General features: G+C 40.8%; 1 protein-coding gene across 1 annotated transcript in view; it reads left to right on the forward strand.

The window, feature by feature from the left end:
• Positions 1 to 1,672: 1,672 nt before the first annotated feature.
• Positions 1,673 to 24,948, forward strand: part of PHLDB2 (pleckstrin homology-like domain, family B, member 2) — a gene marked incomplete at its 5' end in the record, with an annotated part of 43,633 nt that continues 20,357 nt past the window's right edge. Inside the window, 7 exons of the mRNA XM_009866525.1 lie at positions 1,673 to 2,059; positions 4,370 to 4,513; positions 5,385 to 5,522; positions 16,014 to 16,142; positions 20,164 to 20,319; positions 21,033 to 21,143; positions 21,864 to 21,953. Coding sequence (XP_009864827.1) covers positions 1,673 to 2,059; positions 4,370 to 4,513; positions 5,385 to 5,522; positions 16,014 to 16,142; positions 20,164 to 20,319; positions 21,033 to 21,143; positions 21,864 to 21,953 — 1,155 coding nt within the window. The remainder of the gene's footprint in view (positions 2,060 to 4,369; positions 4,514 to 5,384; positions 5,523 to 16,013; positions 16,143 to 20,163; positions 20,320 to 21,032; positions 21,144 to 21,863; positions 21,954 to 24,948) is intronic.

Below are 24,948 nucleotides of genomic sequence, written 5' to 3' on the forward strand. Positions count from 1 at the left end.
GTTGATCATTTGGGTTTGAAGGATGCCTGCCGAATTTGCTGGACCTCATTTTGTGGGAAATAGAAGTTTGCAATTGCTGCCCTGCAAGGCTCCGTTATTTCAGCGGCTCGTCCCTGCTGGCGCTGTTGCTGGTGGCTTCAGAGGAAAGCTGCAGTGGGAACCTGGGAACAAGCCACCTGAAGGCAAAAATTTCTGTCTGGCGGTGCTTTCTTGGTTGGGCAGTTCTTGGAGACAGATGGGTTTGGATGGGTTCTCCAGCTCAGAAACACAGCTCTTAAGCGTGGGTGATGCGAAGGTGTAGTGCGAGCAGCCGGGTAATCTCTTGGCAGCCATGTAAAAAGCTGTGTGCTTGTAAACCAGTGTGAAATTTTCATAAAACCCCAATAGCTTGCTGCAGGGAAAGGACAGGCGATGCATTGCCCAAACTGCTTTGCTTGATCCTTGTTTTCACTCACTGTTGGGCACAAGGAGTGTGAGGACTGTTGGGGGTAGCTGCTTTGCAAATCCTATTTGCAAATGTCATGCCAGGGAGAGCTTGGAAAACGACTATGTCTCATGTGATTACTGGGGTAGGAGGCAGAGGATTCGGGGGTTGGTTTTTTTTTGGCTTTCCCTTTAAATTCTACTGAAAATGAAAAGGATTTCCTAGAAATCAGAAATGAGATTATTAGTGCAGGGATTAATGCCAAGCATGGAACTCACAGTGGTCTTTTTTCCAGCAGAATTTTCAGTAGGCTTATGGTAAGCAATTTTTTACTTGCAATGTTTTTCTTCTTCAGCAAAAGAAACGTGAAGTTACATAAAAGCATTACTTCTTAAAAATGAAAAGGTAAAAAAAAAATAATCTGAAATAGGAGTTACAGGAAGCTCTGCACACAGTAGTATAAACCAAATACAGCTTTCTGATACTTTTTATAAAGTATCATAGAGATCTAAAAATCCCTTGGGAATAGCAGCTTGAAGTATGTCTTGCCAAACTGGGAGATCTATTCAGAATCTCAAGTTTGAAATGTTGGTATGAATCCAAAGGGAATTTGAGTTAACTGGTAAAGAAAGATTACCTCCATTTCTATGCATTCAACATCTGTTGTATTTTGCATGTGATGTCTCATTTTTCTGTTAATGCTTCTAGAACTGTGTTTTTCAAAATACAGATTAATTCTCTCCCTCAAAAAGGGAACCAAAGCTAATGAAACAGAAAATCAAAAAAAGTCAGGAGTGAGTTCATGAAAAAACTGTGTGATATTTTGCTGCTTGGTAAGAACATAGCCTAAGTGTAAATTGGGATAATTAGTGAATTACACAGTGAGCTCACTGGATATGTGTACATATAAATGAGATATGGTTACAACAACTTGAATAAACAATATTAACGTGAAAACTTTCTACATTGGAAAGATAAATAAGTGCTAGGATATCTCATTTTAAGTAGCTATTCATTTCCGTGAAATGCACTTTTAATTTTTTAAGTTCTTTCATGTTAACTTTGATGCCTCATCTTGTACTGTAATTTATTTATATCTGTTTATTACCTTTAAGTGTTAGAGACATACATGGAACTGGAGGACTTCAAACCTTCACTCGAAAGAAATACAAAAGCAAACTTTTATTAACTTCGTCTTTACTTTAACTTGCGTATGAAGTATAGTGCTATTATCTTTTTCTGAACTAGGAACGACAGCGGCTGGAGACAATCCTCAATCTGTGTGCAGAATACTCCAAATCTGACAGCGACCCCGCTGCAGCTACCACAGTTGCTGATGTTCAAAAAATCAACAAAGAGCTCGAAAAACTTCAGCTCTCTGATGAGGATTCAGTGTTCGAAGACTCCCAGATGAATTTGGAGATGCGGTTCAGGGGCCACTTGAAGTCGTCTGCCAGCGATTCGGATTTCTCGGAGCTGAGCACCCACAGCCGCAGCACCATGGGCGCTTTCCTCCCGTCCAGGGGGGTGAGAGCCGACGAGCACCTCAGCGAAAGCACGAAGCCTCTGCCTTTCGCCGCTCCTGGCTTCCTGAAGGATGCTGCTGAGTCATCATACCTAAGCATCACACCCAAGGTAACACCCTGTAGGAGGAAAAGGTACAATCTGGGTTCGACCGATCGAAATCCTGCTCTAGGATTGGGCTGTCCTGACAGGGGCCACCGTTATGATGGCTTAGCTGTCAGAATTAATCACAGAGCTCGTACAACTTAGCAACCAGCAAATGGTTATTTCATTTTCTGGGGAAGCTGTTGGTACTGCAAGCTGGGTTTTTTTTTAGTTCTTGGTTTTGTTTTCAGAGGGATTACAGTTTGGGAAGAGATTTTCTGGGGGAGAAGGATTTGCTTGAACAATTCTAGCTCCTTAAGTAAGGAAAGTTTCAGGAGCTCTGCTTAGCACCCTTCTGGGATATAGGAGAGAAGGGAAGCTCTGCTGTCTTCTCCCAGCGTGAGGGCCCTGTCTGTTGTAAGCGGAGGATGTTTTCTGGTGGGCAAACCAGAACGGGCACACAGGAGGTGAAGAGGAGCTGCCTGAGCTGAATTTGATGTCCTGTCTCTTTTCCCAGGGTTGGACCTGAGCCACTTCTCAAATCAGCTGTTGCCTCTCACAGACGTGGGGCAATAGCCACCCTCCTGCCTCTCCAACCCAACTCCTGCCTTTAATAAGCTGCAGCTCCTTTCCTGTGTACTTCACACTGCTGTTTTGTTACTGAAGGGAGATTGTCCTTTAAAAAATGAGCTAACAGTGTTCCTAACAGGGCAGCAGCAACCTCCTCTGGGCTGGCACAGGGCCGTTTTGTTACCTTGTTTCAGTGCCTCGGCACTGGTGTCCCAGAGTAAATCCCAGCGGCAGGTGTTGGGTTAAATAACTATATTCGAGCGTTAGAATCAGGAGCGTAAAAAGACCAAGCAAAGCCATAAAAGCAGGTTTCTGTTTATCAAATTCACACCTTCTAAGTACTTTATGTCTCTCCTTTTATGCTGTATGAGCTTCAGCATGCCTAGCATGAATTGTGTTTAACCTCTGCTTAACTTACAACTTTATAGTCAATAGAAGTGCGTAGGTGGAGAAGAAGAGAGGCGTGATAGGAAAACATTTTATCTCACAAAGGGGTATTTCTCTGGAAAGCTGTCTGCTGAGTCTTTCGATGTGAAATGCTGTTGAACAGACACATTCTCTTATGGCTTTGCTTGATTTTTCTGTGTTGGAAAGGTGGTAAGACATTTCACTTAACAAGTTATTGTCGTTTTGCATTTCTTTCCCATTTGTTTCTTTTTTTGCGCAAGTCAGAGGTCCTACTTTAAATCCTTATTAGGAAGTTGAAATCCAAGATGTTGTGTCAGCATTATCCGAACAGGATACTGGACAAAAAGAAGCTTTCCTGCTAGGCTTACTAATGCTAATCAAGGAATGCCATTCATTCATTCCTTCATAGTAAAGGGTGTTCTGCTAAGCCCTGAGAAAAGCAGCAACAAGCAACTGCGTTAATGAAACACGGGTCATTGTTTTAAAATATCGAGATCAGATTTTTTCAGGATAAAATGCCTGCTCTCAGAATAGCCATTCAGTAGCTGAGCTTGAGCCTCTTTTGAGCAAGGCTGTGTGGTCCAGTGGTTAACACGAAGTCCCACACGCAGCCCGCTTCTAATTCTGACTGGGGACAATGAGCGAGAAGTCTTACCCTAGTAATTGAATCGCAAGCCCCCAGGGTCAGATGAACATGAAGAATACTTTTGAAACTCAATGCTCTTTGATGTAGCCTTTGCTGGTATAAGATCACAGGTATTTTCTTAATAATGCTATTTAATTCTTGGCACAGTTGTCTGGTAATTAAACGACAATGAAAAGAGCAACGTTAGAGGTGCTGCTTCCTGCGTGCTACCTGGGGAGACAAGACCAACTTTTGTTCTTATTTATAATGCAGCTGCCCATTGTAATGGCTGGTTGAAGAAATGTCCTACCCTCCTGGCTTTTATTTATATGAACAGCTGAAATTTGCATAAAAAGCATCTTCATCTCTCTGTGTTATTTTTATAAGGGGAAAATTGGCTTTTTACAACCTAAATAGCACAGCATGTGAAGTACTCTCTAATGCTAGGTTTTAAGAATTCCTGTAGAATGAATAGCATTTACTGTTAAGTATAGTGTTTACTTCTAATGCCTGGAAGTGAAGTATCATGTTTGTTTCTCTTATACACCTTCTAAATATAGAAATAGCAATATAGTAGATATGAAATACATAACGGGCTTAGAACCAGCAGTGCTGTGCTTGTCTAAAATGAACACAATATGAAAGGGAGAAGGAAAGCCAATGTTTAACTCTTTTTGTTTTGTTTGTTTGTTTGTGTTTGTATTCACTGAACATCTTGTAACATGCAACTGCAGATACCAGAATGCACAAGTGATGAGCAAAGAGGGCAGGAGCTTGGTCGACTGGAGGAGGAGCGCTTAGTAGTACTAAATAACTTGGAAGAACTTGAGCAGAAAATCAAAGATTTAAATGACCAGATGGATGAATCCTCAAGAGAGGTATGAAATATGCTTTGGTTTTAAATGTCTTGCTCGTTAGGTGTGTCTATGCAGCATAAGCCTGGGGGGTCCAGCAAGTACGTAGGGAACTCATGGGTGCAGGGAGCCTTCCTATTCTGTGCTTTCTCACCGGGATTAGGCACAGAATCACAGACCTGGCAGTCTCCTCCCACGAAGGCTATTTTCGCCCGGGTGGAAGATGGGTGTGATGCTCCAATTAGCCTTTCCCAGTTGTGATCATTATGCTCCTAAGTGGAATTGTAAAAAATCTTTCTTGTTTAATAGTCACTTGATCGGCCTTATTAAATACCTTGTGTCACTTGGGAGTTTTATGGTGGTATCTCCTGTGAGTGTTTAAACAGAAAGGAAGTGAGACAACTTCCTTTCAAGCCTCTTTGGCTTCACAGTGGCAAGGGTATGTTGGCACCCTCTTGACTTGTGGAATCTCACGGTTGCAGACTAGGCTGGCCAAGCATTTGAGTTGTGCTTGCTCCGATTATCAGAGACAGGAAAGAAACAGCTGTTCCAGAAGGGTTTCCTACTGAGCCTGAGCACAGAGAGTCGGTACAGTATCATTACAGGAGGAAGCACAGAGAAGAGATATAAAAGAAAAAGTTTTGGGAAAAAAGAATCTTCAAAGTAAAGTTGGTTTGGACTTTATTCTGCAGTGGTTTGTGTTGCAGTTTTACTTTTTCTCAGATTTGTGATCTCTTTTTAACTTCTGTGGCAGTAAAACTTTTTTTTCCCCTCTTTTTAAGAAATGTTTCTCTTGTGAATAGTCACCAACTCATTCCCCTTCCCCCAGAAAATAATGTGTATCAAGATTTCTTCTTAATCTGGACTGCTTCTGAAAAATGTCTTGTGTTCCTAGTTGGATATGGAATGTGCCCTTTTGGATGGGGAACAGAAATCTGAAACAACAGAGCTGCTGAAAGAGAAGGAAATATTGGATCATCTAAACAGAAAAATAGCTGAGCTGGAGAGAAATGTTATTGGTGAAAAGACAAAGGTAATTGAGTTATCTTAGCTAGCTGTGTACTCTGTTCCCCTTGATCTTCAAAATACATTTATATGATTAACATATTTATGGAGGTTATTTTATAAAATATTGTCTGTAAGTAAATTTACTTGATAAATGTGGAAGGAAAAAATAGTTGTCTCACTATCATCTCCCTTTAAGAACCTTGTTTCCTAAGGTATGCTTGATAATCAAAATACAGTTTGGTTAAGTAAAAAGCCCTGACCTACTGTGAAGATATTTTTGATTAAAAAATCCATATAGGGCTTGGACTTGGATTGTATGTTGTTTAAAAGAACAGTGTTAATTGAACCTTCCATTTTAGGTTACATGGTTTGAATTTAAAAAAAGTAATTAAAAAGATAATCCTTTTTCAGCAAGGGAACGTAATTAAAGAAGGCTATGGTTTCAGAAGATGGCTTTATTTATTATTATATATGATATATAAGACATAAGTACGCAATTTTAAAGCAATTATGTTGGTTTATTTTGTTTGCTGACTGCTGATTTTGGTACTCTAGAACATTGTCTCTGTGATTAAGTTCAAGGAATCAGTTAGTTCTGCTATATAGTCAGATACTTAACTGCAAAATAGGACAGCACTGCAATGAGATTTTTAAGTACAGAAGTGGAAAGGGCCTGCAAGATGAAGCTGTGCCCCCTGGAAGAGCTGGTTCCCTCAGCAGACTCTCCGCTGGCTTCTCCAGGCAGTTCCCTTCTCCACAGGGGATGTGCCAGGGCCCATAATAAACATCTCAAGGTCAGGAAGTTTTTTCCAGGCCTTTCAGCCTGTGGTGAATTTCACCCTCTACCTCATCATTTAAACCTGTCACTTGTGGAAATACACTAGCTAGTGTCTCTTCTCTTTTTTTTTTTTTTTTTTTTAAGCTTTTCAGAAATATCTCGAAGTCTTCTGCGTTATTTGGTTTTGTTTGGACGACCTGCGCATTTTTAGCTCTTTCACAGTTCCCATTTAATTCCAGCCTTACAGCTTGCATTGTTTTCTCCTGAGCTTTTGGTTCTGCGGTTTCTCCCTACCCTGTCACCAGCCTGAAGGCTGTTTTGCAGCTCTGCTCACTGTGCCTATGTCTTAGGAGGAGCGTAGGGCTCCCACCTCTCAGCCCTGAAGGTGACAGCGCACATCCACTTTAACCTTGAATTTCTATGGACTTTCCTGCCCACACTTTTCCTTTTCCTTCCGTACTGCTCAGTGACCCTTCAGCTTTCCATGTTTTCTTTGGTCAACGTTTTAAGTTGTCCGTGGATTGTGTTTCATACTTGCTTTTTGGTATAAAGATGAGTTTAAAGTTGGCGACAGCAGATAGGTTGATGCAAGCAGATGCCCATCCAAAAGGATAGAAGCTGACAGAAACTTTGGTTGGTGACACACAATATTTCCAGAAATTCAGTGCGTCTTTTACCTTTTATACTTGTTCTCTAGTAGCCTCAAGGTTCAATGAAATTCATGGAAATAATTCTAAAACCTGTAGGTTGTTAAAATTTTCTTGCAAATGGAATGTTAGTGTGTAGCAGTCAGAAAAGTAAAATGCCAGGTCTAGTTTAAATTGTCAGTTGAACTGAAATATAGAAAGTGGCTTAGGAAAAGCACTTCTGTTATTTTAAAAGACAAGTTCACTCAAAACATTTTTTTTCAACGTGGAGCACACCACTAGTCAGAGCAGTTACAATATTTTAGCTGTCTTTTGTGTTCTATTTTTAAAAAAACAAACAAACAAAAAACCCAGCTGTGAGTGCATGCTCTAGACTTAAAGCCGTGGCTCAGTTAATCCTGAAATTATCTTTGTAGAAGTAAACTCTAAGAAAGCACACAGATTCTGTTCTGGAAGATGTCTGTTGCATAAAAGTGAAAGTTTAAAAAAAGAAATTGGAGACAAGCTTCTGTGAACGAGCAAAATACAAAATGACAGCTGGAGCATTCTGGAGAAGGCAGCATCAGGCAGCAAAACAGATGGCACTGGTCATGTCAACAAATAAAAAGTCTGGCTGAATTGAAACAACAGCATTTTTTTAAAGCTTAACTTGTATGCTTGTGCACTTAAGGTTACAGCCCTGCAGATCCCATGCAAGACAGGCAACATCTTGGCTCTGTAGTAATTGACCCCCCTTGGCAAAGGGGTACTCAGGTGGAGGTGGTGGGTGGTCTTTTTTGCTGAAATAATTTGAAATTTATGACAATCTCAACAGAATTAAAGCTCAAGTTTTGGGCAGTAGTTGCCACTGTGCTGATGGTACTTTTTATATTGTTTCTTGCAAGAACAAATTTCACATGGTCATGGTTTCTTCTAGTTGCCTGACTATTTCACCCCTGATAATACCAGTGGTCTTGGTGGGGCTTCCTGGCAAGAGGCTATTGCGTCCAGTCGCTCAGACGGTGGCCACATTTCTGTCAGGGTAAGGGATATCTGAATACAACTAATGATGTTGTCCTGAGGTGACAGGGAGAGTTAATTTTGCTTGCAAAACGACGGTGGGTTGTTAGTGCCATGCATGATGGCACTTGTCTCTGGAGCGACTTGAGCATCTCTTGGAATTTGGCCCTGATCTCGGCACCTGTTTGACAGGAAACCTCTGCCTGGTTGTGTTTCATCCTTACTCATGCACCTGTTTGAAAAACTTGTGAAATTCTTAAAAGCAGAGATCATAAACTACAGCCTAATTATTGGGTCACATTATGTACTTGAAATAGACTGTAGGTGGAAGCCCTTGTGCTGCTTTCTACCCGATTCTTAGATTTTTTTATATATATGTTTTTTTTAAAGCATTGCACAAAGTTTTACCAGCTTCTATACAGTTTAAAGCCACAATTTCTAGCCCTCGTGAGGCAAGAGAGTCAACTGGAAAATGGAGGCAGGAGAGTTGTGGGTTCAGTTTTGGGCTGTGCCACTGTGCTCTTTGCTGTGATACAATGTCTCTTGCTTGTAAATCAGGAACGGATTTTGCAAGCAGGTTTGTGTATTTCGTGGTATGTGGCGTTCTGACCTCGTCTGAGTCCTGTGCTCAGCCCTGGGTAGGAGCACATGGCAGGACTAATGGTGAGGAAGAAGGAATGAGTTGGTGGGGAAGATAATGCTGCATGCACTCTGTGGTGAGTTGAAAGAGTTTCCCTGGTTTTTGTGAGTGTGCCACCGTGCCTCTTGTGAGGAATGACACAATCAGTGCTGATTTACTTAAGTTTTGGAAAAAAGAGCTATGAGTGGTTGCAGCTTTGGAAAGAAGATGACAGAGCTTTGCACCTGTCGGTGTAGTTCTGGCTGTGGTTCATCTCTGCCAGGTACAAGTGCTGACAGGAGTTGGTTGCCTTGGCTGAGGTAGCTGCTTCCAGAGCTGTTTGGCATGGCCTGTGCTTTCAGCTGTGCTGGAAATCGTGCTGGTGTGTGGAGGAAGGGCCAGCTTTGCCTCCCTGGTGATACTTCCGGAGCACAGCTCTCTCTCATTCTTCTTTTTTCTTTTTTTTAATTACCATGTGCTACATAGTTGGTTTTATCCACAGAAAAAGATGACCAACTATATGTCTGAATAGCAGCATTAGTAGCAAGTTCCAGTTAATGCAGGGACGGCCCTGCTAAGATTAATAACACAATTTGGTAGGTACACCGTGAAGCTCTCCAGGAAAGAGCTTACTTTGAGCGCAGCCTTCTCTGGAGAGTCGAGCTGGGCAGTACCCAGAAACAAGCAAGCAGGTGAGACAAAGTCCTTTTTAACACTGTCTGGGCCCAGCTGCCTGTAATTACTGCTTCAGTCATTCACATCACTGTGCCAGAGGTGTACAACAATGATGCTGTTGTTTCAAGTGGGGTAGCACCTCAAGTCCGTGGTGCTGTTTGCAGTTACAACTTCCTCTCGATGACCCTTTGCTCCCAAGTCTTCGTACAGGATTGACGTTTGTCTATAAGGAAGCTGGGGAAAATTATATTTGCTCAACCGGATCTTTTTCAGATTTGCAAGATACTTTCTTTTCATACGGTGCTTTCTTAGTCTGTGTGGTTTTAATACATGCAGTGCAGTGCGTGGGGAGAAGGATGCTTAATGATTCACCGTGCCTGACGTCTCCACGTTAAAGCATGAAGTTGAAAGTAGCATCTTAGCCAGGGAAAGAAAGAGTAGATCAGCGCGCATGAATAAACAGGAATAACTGAAAATGAGTAATGAATTCAGCAGAAGTGCTGTAGGAGGGTATCACAGCTAAATGGCAGTTTTGGCAGAGGGTTTAAAAACAATTATTTATGCAAAAGCTTAGACTGTGTTTTAAAAGAAGGAGGTTGTTTCTTTTCTTTTGGAGGGCCTTTGCCTTATGTCACAGTGGAAAGGCATACTCTGGGGCTCTCTAATCAACCTGGGTTTCCTGTCCCTCTTCAGGAGCAGAAATCAGGAGCAGCTGGCAGTGGATAACACATCTTTTTTTGGAATACATATAATTTTGTCCACATGCTTTTGTGGAAATATTTTTCAGTCATTAACAGAATATCCCAGACATGCCAAAACATTTGAAACTTGGCCTCTTTGCTGAATTAGTACTGCAAAGACTTGCAAGAATTGAATCAAGGAAAGAGCAGCTGTCTGGTGAGACACCAGCAATCAAAGTTAAATATACTGGTGGTTTCTTCTCAATCCTTTCTTTTCCAGATTCAAGATTCCTGCTAAGATCCTGATGAATCTAATAATTCTATGCCTCATAGCATCACCTTTTAAATCTTTCCTGATCAGATTCCAGTTCAGCAAGTGTTTTAAATGGAAGAGTTATTGTGTCTAGAACGTTATTAATCTCTTTAAGACGTGGTACACAAAATAAAGTATTTTGAGGAATACTTGCATCTACTAGATATATCCACATTGGATGTCCTGTGCAGAAAACACTAGTGGGGAAAGAAATGGTTATGAAGACTCAAGGAGAAAAGTCTGGATTCACAAGCTTTCTTTTAAGTCAGTCATGAGAGGAATAGCAGAATGGGTTGCACCATTAAGGGAAAATCCTCTTATTGTCATCTAGATGTTGAAGACTATACAGAATTTTAATTTTCTCACTTGAATTTTTTTTCTTCTGGTTTGAATGAGTATTTCCACCTCTTCTACATTGATGAAGAAACAGTGCTCTAGAATCAGTGCTTTTCTTTTGCCCTCCCCATGTGACCACAAGGACATCACATTTCATGGAATCATTCAGATTGGAAAAGACCCTTGGAATCGAGTCCAACCATTAACCCTACTCTACAAAGCTCACCCCTAAACTATATCCCCTAACACTACATCTAAATGACCTTGAAACACATCCGGGGATGGTGACTCAACCACCTTCCTGGGCAGCCTCTTCCAATGTCTGACTACTTTTTCTGTGATTATTTTTTTCCTAATGTCTAATTTAAACCTACCCTGTTGCAGTTGGAAGCCATTCCCTCTTGTTCTATTGCTAATTACCTGTGAGAGGAGACCAGCACCAACCTCTCTACAACATCCTTTTAGGTAGTTGGTGGTCAGAGGATGAATTCCATAAAACCTTGAATTGTCTTAGGAGCAAGTTAAAGTGTGCAAGTGTTGTGATTTTTTTTTAGTTACAGCATAGGGACTGCTTACTTGGTTTAAAATGCTTTTTAGCATTAGCTTTATACATGCTTGTGAAACAAAACCATTGAGATCTCCCATACAGATGCCATCACTGTACACAGTGTGTTATTATATAATAAATTAGATACCACTGGTAGAGTAAAAATAACTATTGTGAAGTACATTTTCCTGTCATATTATGCTTCTTTTTGTATGTCTGGCATTTTTTTTTCCACTTAATGGCTTCTTTCACAAAATCCACAGGGATTTAGCAACAAACAACTAAATTGTAACAAGTTTTATACTTCTGTCCCGAAAGAGGTCAAGATATGCAGAAAAGAATCATCTGAAAAATACAGAAGAGGAGCGTGTATGGTTTGTGCACAGGAATCATAGAATTGTCAGGGTTGGAAGGGACCTTAAAGATCATCTAGTTCCAGCCTCCCCGCCACTAGATCATCTAGTTCCAACCCCCACTAGATCAGTCTGCCCAGAGCCCCATCCAGCCTGGCATTGAACACTTCCAGGGATGGGGCTTCCACCACCTCTCTGGGCAACCTGTGCCAGTGTCTCACCACCCTCATGATGCAGAACTTCTTCCTCACGTCCAATCTGAACCGATCCGTCTCTAGCTTCAATCCATTCCCCCTAGTCCTGTCACTACCCGACATCCTAAAAAGCCCCTCACCAGCTTTCTTGTAGCCCCCTTGAGATACCGGGAGGCTACAATAAGGTCTCCTCTGATCTGTTTCATTTCATTAACCAGTTATGTATGTGGTTTGATCTGTATCAGCCATAGCATTGGAAATGCTTTCAATATGCAAGAGTGCTGGCAGAGTTGGTAGAGCTCAGGTTTAACACTACCCCCAGGTATACCATTTTCCCCTTTCAGTGAGTAACTACTGTAGAGCAGATAGCACTTCCTAGCCTATTTTGTGGTAGGGACGACTATTTTCTTATAAATTCATTGCAAGGGTTAGGTCAATTCAATCAGTCAGTAGTTAATATCAAATTTTCTTGCTCTTCCACTTGCTCTACAAAATGTTGGATGGGAAGACATTAATTTTTTTTTTTTTAATTTATGATTTGTAGGTTTCTTTGTAGTTTCTCTTTCTCTCTGAAAATAATGTAACTTGGGTTTTTGTCGTTTTTTGGGGGGAGGAAGGAGAGTGCAGAAGGATTAGAAGGTTATAGAGTGAGCCCAGTTCACCTAGCTATATAATGAGTTTCACAGTGATCTGGTAAAAATGATAGGTTTCTTGCTTTGGGTTGGTTGTGGGGGTTGGTTTCTTTGATTTTTTTTTTTTCCCCCCAATTCTTACCTGGATTTTTGAGAAGCTTTCTCTGTTTCATCCCTGCTTACTCTGACTCATTTCTGCAGAGTCTACTGGTTTATGCAGGAAGGTTGGTTGGTTCAGAAGGCACACAGACACGCAGGCACAAGCTGCTGCTCTACAATTTTAGCCTGCCTGCAGTAGCAAAATGAGGTGAATGACAAGTTGAAAAGCAGAACTTCTCTGCAAAAGGAATGTGGAGACCTGCTGGGTAGTAATAGTACTAATATTGATCAGGCTTAGGGCACCCTTAACTACGAGGGACAACACTAAAGCAATTGGTCTCTTTCTGTCTTCCCCATTCTTCTAGGCTCTATGATTATCTTTAATACTGCCCTTTTATCTCACCCGTGTCCTCATCATCTATAAAATGTGTTGGATATGTATTATTTTATTTCTCTCTCTTTACCCTAAAATCAATTCTATGAGATCTGAAGGTTGATTCCCTTTTGTGACCCACATTGAGCACTTACGATCTGCATTCATACCACGAGTGCTCTGCTTGACATCTTATGTGTGTGCTCTTGGGCGACGGTGTCACACGTCCACTCTTTCTACTGCTATGCTTCACAATGTTCAGATGTCCCCCGAAACTGATCCAAGCAGTGCCCCAACATTATCAAACCCAAGTCAGTCCTGACCTGTATCCTGGCTGACCCCAAGTTTGTTTAACATGTACCTAGAGGCAGACCATAGGGCTAACGCCAGGTGTTACGTTGTGCAGAGCTATACATTTCTCTAGAAACAGGATATTAAGAATTCAGCCAGGCTGCAGTTAATGTGACTCCAGAGTGAATGCTGGGAAGTGGTTTGCTGCAGAGAAATGTTTAACAAGTACAAGCTCATGTGGTTAAAAGAGGATGAGCAGCCGGAGCACATGGGCTCTGTTCACAGCTCTGCTGCTGGAACAGACAGCTCAGGCAGGCAGCCGCAGCCTTGCCTCAGCTGCATCTTGCACTTTCCTTGCAAAGTTACCAGTCTTTTCCCTTCTAAAAGAACTCGCCTTGATCCGTTTGTAGAAGAGACTGTATGAACAAAAAAAAATCTAATCATCCATTTATTTATCAAATTACTTTTTGTGAATTAAATGGACTTTACCAATGCACAGCCAGAGACGTCGGCGAACTTAAATCCACCGCTGCAAAACATGTAATGCCTCTCATTGCTGAAAGGGATATTTCCTGTTAAGACTGCACATTTTGAAGGGAGCCCGTTTGGTGGGATGTTAGCACTTCCTATGCTATAAATAGACCAGAGGAGTATCACTTTCAGTCTCAAAGGAATACACTTCTGACTTCTTGAGGGAAGTAACAGTATCTCTGGCAGGATTCTCAGGGAGTTTTATACTTGCTGATGATGTCTCTCTCATTAATGAATGAGCGTGCTTGTTGCAGCACATAGATATTTGGGGAGCTATCAGTAGCTTCAGAGGCACGACACTGTGGCTAAGGTCAGAGAGGTCTTTGCAGCTTCAGATTGCTAGGTGGGCAAAAAAGGAAATTGAGAAACAATGTGGCAGACCATAGGTTGACTGTTCAATGGATGGCATTTAACTAGGAGGGGAAGTACTGGTTTATTCATAGATTTCCTGCTATGTTGGAAGTAAGGGTGATTCAGCAAAAGGGGTTCCTTGGGGACAGAGATCGAGAGGTGACCTTTCAAGCTGCAGCTTCTTCCTCATTGTGCAGCTTGCATGTGCTACGTCTTCCCTATTTCTGAGCCCTGCTGCTGCTGTTCTAAGACAGAATCTAGTATAGGAAGTCTAGATAATTGAATATGCTGGCTCGCTTGCTCTTTTTTACAAGTTTTTTAAAAAATTAAATTAATCTTTTGTGTTCAGCATTTTGTTTGTCTGATTGTACGAGCTGAGAAGCTGCGTGTGTAAATGAAAATAACAGAGCTGGGAATTTGGTTGACTTTGAGCTTGAATGAGAATGGTTTTTTTAAATACTGGGAAAGGGAAAATAAAATCCCAGCCCCTGATCCCACTCAGATTTAGAGATAAAAACATAAAGAAGACAGGCAGCTAATACATGTTTGTTATTGTGCCTCTGCCATGCTTCAGGGATTTTGCTGTGTACTGAAAGAAGTTCCTTCTCTATCATGTGTGATAAAGAGTTCTGCAGACATCACATAGCACCTGCTGAAAAAAATTTAAATTAAATGATAGTTGGAACAAGAAGGAGGACAAATGAGTGGATGCTGTGACAGAATTCAGCTGTTTTTGGAGCATCCAAAAAAAGAAGCTGAAATTTTGAGACTGATACTGCTAATTTTTGAGTACTAAGGAGAGTTAGAGACCATCTGAGAGGAGATGCATAACTTCAGAACAAGAAGTAGGAAAGAGAGCTGCACCAGTAGAAGGTAGCAGAGAGCTGGGCTTCAGGGACTTACTTGATTATTTATGCCTGGCATGACAGGCATATTGTTTTTTCCAGTTATTAACTGCTCAGTTGAAGAAAATGCATCTGCTATGTCTGCCAGTGTATTTGCAACTAAAGGGCTTTGGAAAAAAATTAATCTCTGCTCTCTGATTTATTGGTTCCCGACTTTGGTCCACAGAAATAATGATCTGCAAGGTAACTTTATGTGATCTTAGCCAGTCTTCAGAGTAGTGCTGCACAGTAAATCATGTAGTATTTTATTACAAAGAGTTAAAGGTTAAAGGCTTATGAGGCTGAGCAGCAGTGTGCGAGTACTGCTACTCGAGTGGAACGAGAGGAAAGCTGCACTAGTTGGAGGAGACATGGGAGGTTGGGCAGCCCCCTTTGCTCCCTGAGAACAGTGACCGTAACCCTGAGGTTACAGTTCCTGTGTCTTGAAGCGAATTTTCTAACTTACTTCGTGTTTCTCCTGCAACAGGATCTCCTAGCCCAGAGTTACTCTTTTATAAAGCTCCGTCTTGTTCTGTTTTTCCACTGCTTGCTAAATGTACTTATCTGTACAGAGGCACATAGGCATATAATTTGGTCTCGTGGGAAGATCCATTTTCCCATCACAGGTTACAGTTCCTGTGTCTTGAAGCGAATTTTCTAACTTACTTGGTGTTTCTCCTGCAACAGGATCTCCTAGCCCAGAGTTACTCTTTTATAAAGCTCCGTCTTGTTCTGTTTTTCCACTGCTTGCTAAATGTACTTATCTGTACAGAGGCACATAGGCATATAATTTGGTCTCGTGGGAAGATCCATTTTCCCATCACTGGCAGACTACAGTCATTTTCCATCCATTTTGCTTTCTAAAAGCTACTCTCTTCTCTCTCCTTCACCAGTTACCTCACTAACATGGCTACCATTTCCTCACTTTTTTTTTTTTCATTAGGCGAATCAAGTGTTTGGGCAGTGGGCTTTAACAGCATCATCCAGACGTGGGTACAAAACGCAGTGACGAGGGAGAGAATTAATCACCGCACTAAAATGATTAATGTTTTGGTTTAATCATTTTGCATCCCACCATTGCATTTCAACTAACATGGTTTCTGTCTTTGACCTACATGCTTCAACTGTTCAAGTTTTTGCCACACACTGTCATAATCACTAACAACTACTTGGGTTTGAAGGTAATTTTGTTTATTTTCTGGTTCATGCTTCAGGAAAAATTAAAACTTGATGCTGAGAGGGAAAAACTAGAGAGGCTTCAGGAGCTTTACTCCGAGCAGAAGACGCAGCTTGATAATTGCCCTGAGTCCATGAGGGAACAATTACAGCAGCAGCTGAAGAGGGTCAGTAGCAAGTTTCAAGATTGCACTAACTTCTTTTTCTTGATTTTTTTTGTTGATTTTTTTTTTTAAGAGTGAAGTGTGACGTATTCTTTTTCAAGTATCCAGTGCCTGAACGTATTTGCAACTTATAATTGTTAATAGTCACGAGGGTTATGTTGTTTTGTGCAATGCTTGTAATAGCTAATGTGCATGGCATCAAATGAGTGTAAAATGGGCAGATTAGAAATTGTTTTGTGTTGAATATTTTTAAAGCTTTGGGCTGCCTGCCTGTAATTAGCACCTTAGGCCTGCTGGTTTTTGTGGAAGCTGTTGTGATGTTTAGATGGGTGGTGGAGCATCGTTCTTCACCTGTGTGAGCCAAGGCAGGAATTGAACTCTGGTCAGTGGCATCAGGCATTTTAGCAGCACTTTCCTGCCACTGTTGTTTGGTACTGTTGTGTTCTCCTCTTTTTTTTCAGTACGTAACTTAGCTGTTAGCCTGAACTTTGCTTTGAAAAATTTGGCAATCATAGAATCACAGAACAGTTTGGGTTGGAAGGGACCTTAAAGATCATCTGGTTCCAACCCCCCTGCCATGGGCAGGGACACCTCCCACCAGACCAGGTTGCTCAAAGCCCCATCCAGCCTGGCCTTGACACTTCCAGGGAGGGGGCTGCCACAACTGCTCTGGGCAACCTGTTACAGTGTCTCTCTGTTTTTTTCTTCAATGGTTGCACATTGGTGCCTTTGTGTAAAGTCTAATTGCAACTTCATTTTATTCCTTTGTAACCAAAAAAGCTACAACCTTGTATAGTTATTTTCTGTGGAAAGATTTTAGTATTCATTAATGATAAATGGGTTCTACAGCATATAATTAGCTTTAATGAGGGGGAAATAATTTTCAAATCATCAGTATGGCAAGCTCAAGAGGCCACCTGAAAGTCAAACTTGATTTTTTTCTAGCTTGAGTGTTTATGTCAGGAGTATGGGCTGTAATAGCAGTGACCAAAAAGAGACTTTTTTGCTTCATAGGAAATAGTCTTTAGTTTAGATTTTGCAGAATTCTATTTTATTTTTTAAAAAGAGCAAGAAGTTAGAAATTCCAGCTTTGGAAATATTGATCTTAAATTCTTCTGTAGTAACTGAAAAGCTTGCTGGCTCTGAGACACCTAAGTTACCTTAAAAAAAAAAAAGAAAAGAAAAGAAGGGGCAGTATTATATAATATCTCATATATATTTAAAGGAATGGAAGCCTTTCTTGTACAGTCACATACTTTAAGGTATTAATTCATGAGGAGTTGCAGTCTCTTGTTGCTGTGGGATGGTGGTAAATTCTTTTTCATTAATGACCAAGAAGAGGTTTCTAGAAGCTTGTGTGGTTGGTTTTTTATTTTTTTTTGTTCCTTCCAAGTTGATTTAATAACAATTTTGGATTTGAAAGTGGGAAAAAACTTGGAATTTGAGGGTGCAGATAGTACTATTATGTGTCTGTCCAGGCCAATTTTAGTGAAAATTAGCTGTGGGGGCTGTCATTGAAGTGGTAGAAGTTATCACTGAATCAGTGCACAGTAGCTCTCAAACAAACCTCAAGTGTGAGAGCAGTTATGAAATTGCTGTAAGTATTGTACTCAAAAGAGAGAAAATATCTTCTTCCCTGAGAATAAGCCCAGTAGAAGATTAAATACCTGAGTCTGCAGTGAGCTATGATGTGCTACTTTACTGCCAACCCGGAAGGTGTGAAGGTGATGAATTCCCTTACTGCTTCATCTCTGGGACTTCAATAACTTCGTAGCTTGTGCCCAGGGGAGGGGGCAGCCAATCTGTCTGTAGCAGCTGGCTGTGGGCTGGGGCTGGACTTTGGGCTGGGGCTGCCAGTGGGCAGCTGGCACGCTCTGCTTGCTTCCTGGTGTCCATAGTGAATTCAGGCTCTCCTTGATGGGCAGGGCGGACACTTCTTCAGAGCCTGCTGAAACCTGAGGGCTTGAGGAAGGCGCTGAGGAAATGCCTTGATCTTCCTGATGGCTTATTTGGAATTAATTAGCAGGCTTCATCCTTCACTGTTAGTGTGAAAGCACCAAAGCATGCTTGTTCTCATGTGCGTGGATTTGTAGAGCTACGTGTAAATGGAGAAAAGAATAGATGCCTGGAATCCTGCAGAGATCTGAAGACACTGTCCATTGCTAGGAAATGTCTTACTCATCAGATAAATTTCTACTAATTTTTACAGGTGATGTGGGCCCATGGAGCTCACCACCTGCTGAAGTAAGGGCCAGATTCTCTCTCACTGAATTTTCTCTGGTGGCATTACCAAAATATTAGATATGCAGAAGAAATCTATGGTTTAGAAATGCAATGTGGAAACATTGTGTCTGCTGTTTGTCAGCAGATTATAGATTACAATATTCTAAAGTCATTTGTTTTAATAAAATGGAGGGAGTACACTTGCTACTTGGTTCCAGAAGCCATTACCTTCAGCCAGAACAATTGTCTTCCTACAAATTCTACGCTGCTGAGTAGGACCCTTGCGAAGGTTATGGCAAGAACTCTGTGGGCACATCTTAGAGACCGATCTTGTGCCCCTGACACTGTGCCCCATCCCATAGGTAGCCCAGGCTCTTGGTCCCTATGGGCTTGCCTGGCTGGTGATCTTGCCACTGTGTGCTTGCAACCACTGACAGAGCTAAGCTGCTGCCACTTACCCTTTGGAAGGGTTCTAATTTGAAAACAGACTTAGTTTCAAATTAGGTACATTTATCTTTCCCTGGTGGACACGGTGGTACAGAGTGTGGCGAAATCCTTGTTCCATAGCACGTCTCGCCAAGAATATAGTGCTTTGTGAGCTCAAATGGCTACCAGTTGCCTTTCTGGCTATGGCTATTGGTTGTCTTCTCTGAAGTCTATTCTTCTGCCTCAGTAGCAATTAACGTGGTACGATAATAGGCTGAATTTGTTGATTTTCATGGCCCAGGCAAAGCCTTTCTCTCTGTTTTGAGTACTGAAGGTGGCTGACTGCTTTGAATGAAGCATTTCTGCACTGTAGGTAACCACTTTCTTGTAATTGTTAGCCCACGCCTTTGCTTTTAATCGCTTCACTGTCTCCTACAAGTTAAAGGCACATCTTTGGAGAGAGATGAGAAGTTGTTGGTATTTCATATAGTGACTTAGATTCTTCAGTTTCTACTGCATCCCCTCTCTCTCCCTGGTACACTGGAAGCTGGGTTTGAATGCTTTTATAGAGACCTATCTGCTTTTCTCAGTCACTAACCTCTCCCCCAGGTTGAAATAAGAAAAGCAGTAAGTCTGCGTTTCTCCTAAATGATAAATTGTTTACTGGGTGTAGGTTATAATGTGTAACACTGTGCCTATTTTAGAGACACTTAGCATAATGCTGCGATTATTAAGAACACCCTTTTCTTCAGAACTCGGGAACTTATAAGTAAGAATTTATGTTATGAATACACAGATGTTACAGGAGAAAGATTAGCATTCAGTTCTTGTGCTGCAAAGCACCATTTCACCTCATCATCCCTGAGCGGAAGGCGGGTGGGCAGCCAGTCCTTGACTGTGTGTCTGCACAGGGACCAGTTGTCAGCTCCAGTTCGGTGGTTCCTGATCAGCCTCTGGCTGAACAACTTGGGTGGTTGGACATCACTGCTGAGGTGATGGCAGCGTGCTGATGGCACACAGCTCCACGTGTGTTTTGTCTTACCTGACTGTATATGCCTGTTGATAAAAACAGTGCTGATACTTGGGCTAGCCCTGAAGAAGGAAAAAAGGTGCCTGAAGAAGGAAAAAAAGGTTTTTCTCAGCAGCGGTGGCGCAGACAGTAGAAGTGTTGGAGAAAGCAACATCAAAGCAATGATTAGCCCTATTTGCTGCCTTGTTATGACAGTCAGTCATTAGAAACATTGAGCTGCGGTTTGTACATGCTACAGGAGATAAGTAAATACTTCCTGAGACTGATTTTTTGTGTCTATTTGTTATTATCTCTACTCTGGTGTCAGTGAAAGCATAATATTTGTCTATCTATTTATTGCTTAAGGATGCTGATCTTTTGGACATAGAAAGCAAACACTTTGAAGATTTGGAATTTCAGCAGCTTGAACATGAAAGCAGGTTAGATGAAGAGAAAGAAAATCTGACACAGCAGCTCCTGCGTGAAGTAGCTGAATATCAGCGCAGCATCGTCAGTAGAAAGGTAAAAGCACTAACACTCGATCGGGTGAGCATGCACAACCTGCCTGTCTGTGAGAAATAGCACAAAACTTGTCTCTTTGAAAAAACTTTTGAAGCAGAGTGAAGATGATGACCCAGTAACATCTCACACAGATCAAATCGTGTGCTTCACTAAGAGGAAGTAAATCAGTAAAACTCCATGCCCTGTTTGTATATTTGTATATGAATATTATATCCTTTAATTTGCTACAAAAAGTATCAAGTTGTTTTTAAGAAAGAAAACTTCCGCACTCTGGGAAAAAAAATACAGTTATTTTACATTCTTGCTTGATGTTGAGGTTAAATGATTTTGTTAAAATAATAGAGCACCACATTAAGTACTTAATTTTTAAAATCAATTGTAAAAGTCCTATCTCAACCAAATGAATCCCAGTTTTTCAGTGATCAGAAGTTCCATCTCTGCAGCAGTTCTCTTCAGTATATGGATGCTAGTCACCATATTATCAAAGAATATGTGCAATAGTTCTTTTGCTTTGACTCTTGAATATATTGTCTCTTTGCTGTCTAAAACTTAATTATCTCCTTCAGAGCAGTGAGCTGTCTTGTGAAGCCTGATTTTTCTCCTGCTTCACTCATATGAATGAGTGAACTCTCATGAATAGCTTCCTTGCCACAGGTTGTCTTGTGCTTTGAAAACAAAACACGTAAGTTGTGATTATTTTCTTCTTATATTAGGAAAAGATTTCTGCTCTCAAAAAACAAGCCAATCACATTGTCCAACAAGCACAGAGAGAACAAGATCATTTTGTAAAAGAGAAAAACAACTTAATAATGATGCTGCAAAGGGTAAGTATTTATTGTCTTTCAGATATTTTTAGCGTGTGGTAAAAGAGCATTTCATAGACTAAAAGAAGGCAGAGTACAAGAAAAGCATCAGTTGTGCAGAAGCGAGCAAGTTGGTAATAACATGATAGACATTTGTATCTGTTGACCTTTAAAAAAGAGAAATCTTTTGTAATTAATCAAGAGATTTCCTATGAGAAAGCACTTACGGCATTTGATAATCAAGAGGGCTCTAGAGGTGCCCCCCCCTTCCAGAGGATTCATCCAGAGGTATCCATCTGGGTGCTGAAGCTAGAAGCCTGTGCTCCCTGTGTGGCTGCTGGAACTGGGCACAGAGAGCTCAGATTTTTGGCTTGTAATAGCCTGCACTAGCCCACAAGACGAGCTACGTCACATCAGCCAACATTGGGTTAATAAGAAGCTTGTGTTTTGCTTTTAATCATGAGAGAAATCATGTTTAAGTCATTAAGCAGAATCATTATTTTGAAAACAATAAAGGAAGACCTATTTGATTTGTCTGTGGTTACTAAATAAAATCCTTCATTAGCTTGTCATTTTCTACCTCCATTTTTTTGTCCAGTTCTGCTGTAAATGGATGAAGGTGAAGGTGCAGTTTCTAGCCTTCTAGCCCAACATGCTTCTTTACATGGTTAAGAAAAGGGTTAGCATTTATTTTCACTACATATCTGTTGGTATTTAACATAAAATGTCTGGTTTTAACAGGAAAAAGAGAATCTCTGTAATCTGGAAAAGAAATATTCCATGCTTTCTGGAGGAAAGGGATTTCCTGTCAGTCCCAATAGTCTAAAAGAGGTAAAGAGATTCACTGAGTTTCACTTCACCATAAGTAACTTTTAATAATGCCTCATACAAAAGCACTTTAGCATTTAATGAAGTTCCTATTCATCCGTTTTGGTTTTTTTTGAGATATGAAGTCCTATTCATACTTTTTTTTTTTTCTGAGATATGATGAATTTACTTTGTAAAGCTATTGATGGAAGTCCAAATGCATGGGTGAGCAAAAACAGCTTCTCTTGACATTTTCCCAGATGTGACTGGTATCGTCTTAATCTCTTGCTTTGGAAAAATGATCGGTTTTATGTGTGGATGTGCATGTGTCTAATTTTCTCAAAATAGACAATTAAACCTCATTGAAGTGAAGAAGAATGAGGTCCAGGAATAACCCTGTTCAAGTACAAATGCAGTTCAGCCTTATTTTTGCACTGTAGATTTTATCATTGCCTCCCCTCCCTTTATTCTAAGGCTCTGCAGTGAATCATGGCCACCGTACATTTTGATCTTCTTACAAAGCATTGAGTTGCAAGATACCTGTTGTGCTGTTCATTTAACTGTTTTGAATAGTTAGAGTAAAGGTGTCAAATATTTTTTTTCTGAAAAAAAAAAGTAAATTACTTAGTTTGGGTAGTGCATGATGAGACCCCGAGCTTACCTGCAGCTGTCAGGGCTTCGTAGCTTTGAGGGTGCTGCTTTAAGCCCCAAGGCCCATGAGCCAAGTCAGCATCAGGTAAGCCACGGCCCATTGCAAAGATTCAGTCAGCACGTATGATGTTAGCATTAGCTCCCCATATTTCTCTTGACTTGACTCGATGAATCTGCAAATTGCAGATAAACCTGAAGTTATAAATGGCGAAGCGGAGATCCAGCATTTAAAATACCCTGACAGGTGTCTATGGCTGCTTCATTAACTTCTGCTTAAGAGGGCTGACCAGACTTGTGGGATCTGCTTGTATTGAAGCCCTGAGCAAGGTCTGCCACATCTAATGAGGCAGGTGTCATTCTGGGAAGCTGGGCTCTTGACATCTAACGCCACCACATGTCCTTTCAGCACCTGGGAAATGTGATCTTGCTTATTGGGCCTCCATGTTCCTGGTGAACCCATGTGGTCTCCAGCACATGCGGGTGGGGTTTAGCTCCCTTCCTCACTGCAAGCCATATTGCAGATGCTTAAAACAACTTTCAGGTTGTTTTCTGACCTGGAGATCTGAACTCTCACCAGGATATCTGGCAAGTCTAAGCTTAATTTTTTCTCATTTCGAGATGGATCTGTTTGTGTTCTTACTGGAGAGTGGGTGCTATCTCCGGTTTTGTCTTCATATCAGTATAATGGTTTGTTTAATCACAGATGTTTCAAAATGCAACTACATTAAGTAGGCTCTGTCCTATAAAGGAAATGCCTTTCATCGCTAGGTGTTCTGTTTGTCTCAGTCCAGTTTAATATTTTTCTGACTGTTTTGTCACCTTTAAAGTTCAGGCACCAGTTGGTACACAGGCTTTAGTAGAGTTGCTGCACATAGAAGTTATTTTCACCATGCAGTTACTGATGTGTCAGTCGAGTCTGTGGTCCGTTCCCGGTCCCTCCACATCAAAGCACACATTTCTAATTCTCTTCCATCCATCATGAAGCTTACTCCCTGCATGCACAGCACTAGACAGTAACACAGCCTCACATAAAGAGGCAGGATGCTTATCCCAGTACTTAAAAAAGTGAGGAAAATCAGTACTGTTTAAAAGTTCTGCATTGACGAAACTACTTGGATGCCTAGTCTGACTTGAAACCATTTATTTAATCTAAATTAATAGGGGTCTGAGCCAGTGCTCAGCACAGTAATTTTTTAGTTATTTTTTTAAAATTTTCTTTTAATGCCAGGATGAATCCCCATTGGGTTTATGAGTCTGAACTGAATGTTTTTTGTCTAATGATGGAAGTGCTTTTATCCTCTAAAAATGGCTATGATATTGCCTTCATAGACTTTCCAAGTTTTGGTTGCTGGTATACTGCTACTACAGGATGTTTAAACAAGTTTTATGTTTATTCATATTGGACTCTATTTTACTGTAATATGACCATATGTTTTGAGAGGTAGACTTGAGTATTTTACCCAGTCTCCTTCTCGTTTAATAGTCCATCAAATAACACCAGAGTTAAGATTTGCCTCCTATTTCTAAAGTGCTGTGTTCACAGTATGATACTTAATTTTCCAGAATAGTGCATCTGCTTGAAATAACTGATAAAATACATTGAAAATTACACCGATAGATAGCAAGTATGTGTTTTCATCTTGCCTTCTATGATCGTTGCTATGTTTATGCATTCTTAAAAAGAACAAATACTACAGCAGTCTGTGGCTTCTCTTACCGATTTGCTAAAGTGCACATACTGGCGTATCAGTGTGCTGGTACCGTAATAGCAACATAGCTCCTTTGACACCTTATCAATTTCAAAGCAGCTTAGCATCTTGATTTTAAAAATAAGTGTGTTTCTCATTTTTATGTCATTGCAGTGGTTTATTCTTCCTTCTGCATGGCTTTTTTTTCTATGGATAAGAAGTCAGAATATTTGATTTTCTGTAGTCTGGTATCCTATACACCATGGGTCAGAATCCATATTTTTTTTTTTTACGTAATATTTGTTCAATTAAAACCAAAACCCATGCAATAATTGTATTCTGTCATTATATCTCAAATCTTCCGACATAAATCTTCTCTGTGGGCAGAAGTACACTGATGTCTGTGACTTTCCTCAGTCCATCACCTCCTGTATGTTAAAAAAAAAAAAAAAAAAAAAAGAAAAAGGAGGCAGATGGCGTTAACCTGTTAGCCTCATAGCCATTACAAACAGCATCTTACCTGAGTCTCCTAGTAACACCTAAAAGTTAGAAGTGACTTCCAGACAATGCAAATGGAAGGCGTTGTGTCAGCGTAACTAACAGGATAGCAATGACTTGTCCTTACATAAGTTTTTCCCCAGTTCTGTTAGTCATTTGCTTTACTAAAACTAGCTTAATAG

The sequence above is a fragment of the Apaloderma vittatum genome, unplaced genomic scaffold (assembly GCF_000703405.1).
Source record: "Apaloderma vittatum isolate BGI_N311 unplaced genomic scaffold, ASM70340v1 scaffold2793, whole genome shotgun sequence".
Taxonomy (NCBI): Eukaryota; Metazoa; Chordata; class Aves; order Trogoniformes; family Trogonidae; genus Apaloderma; species Apaloderma vittatum.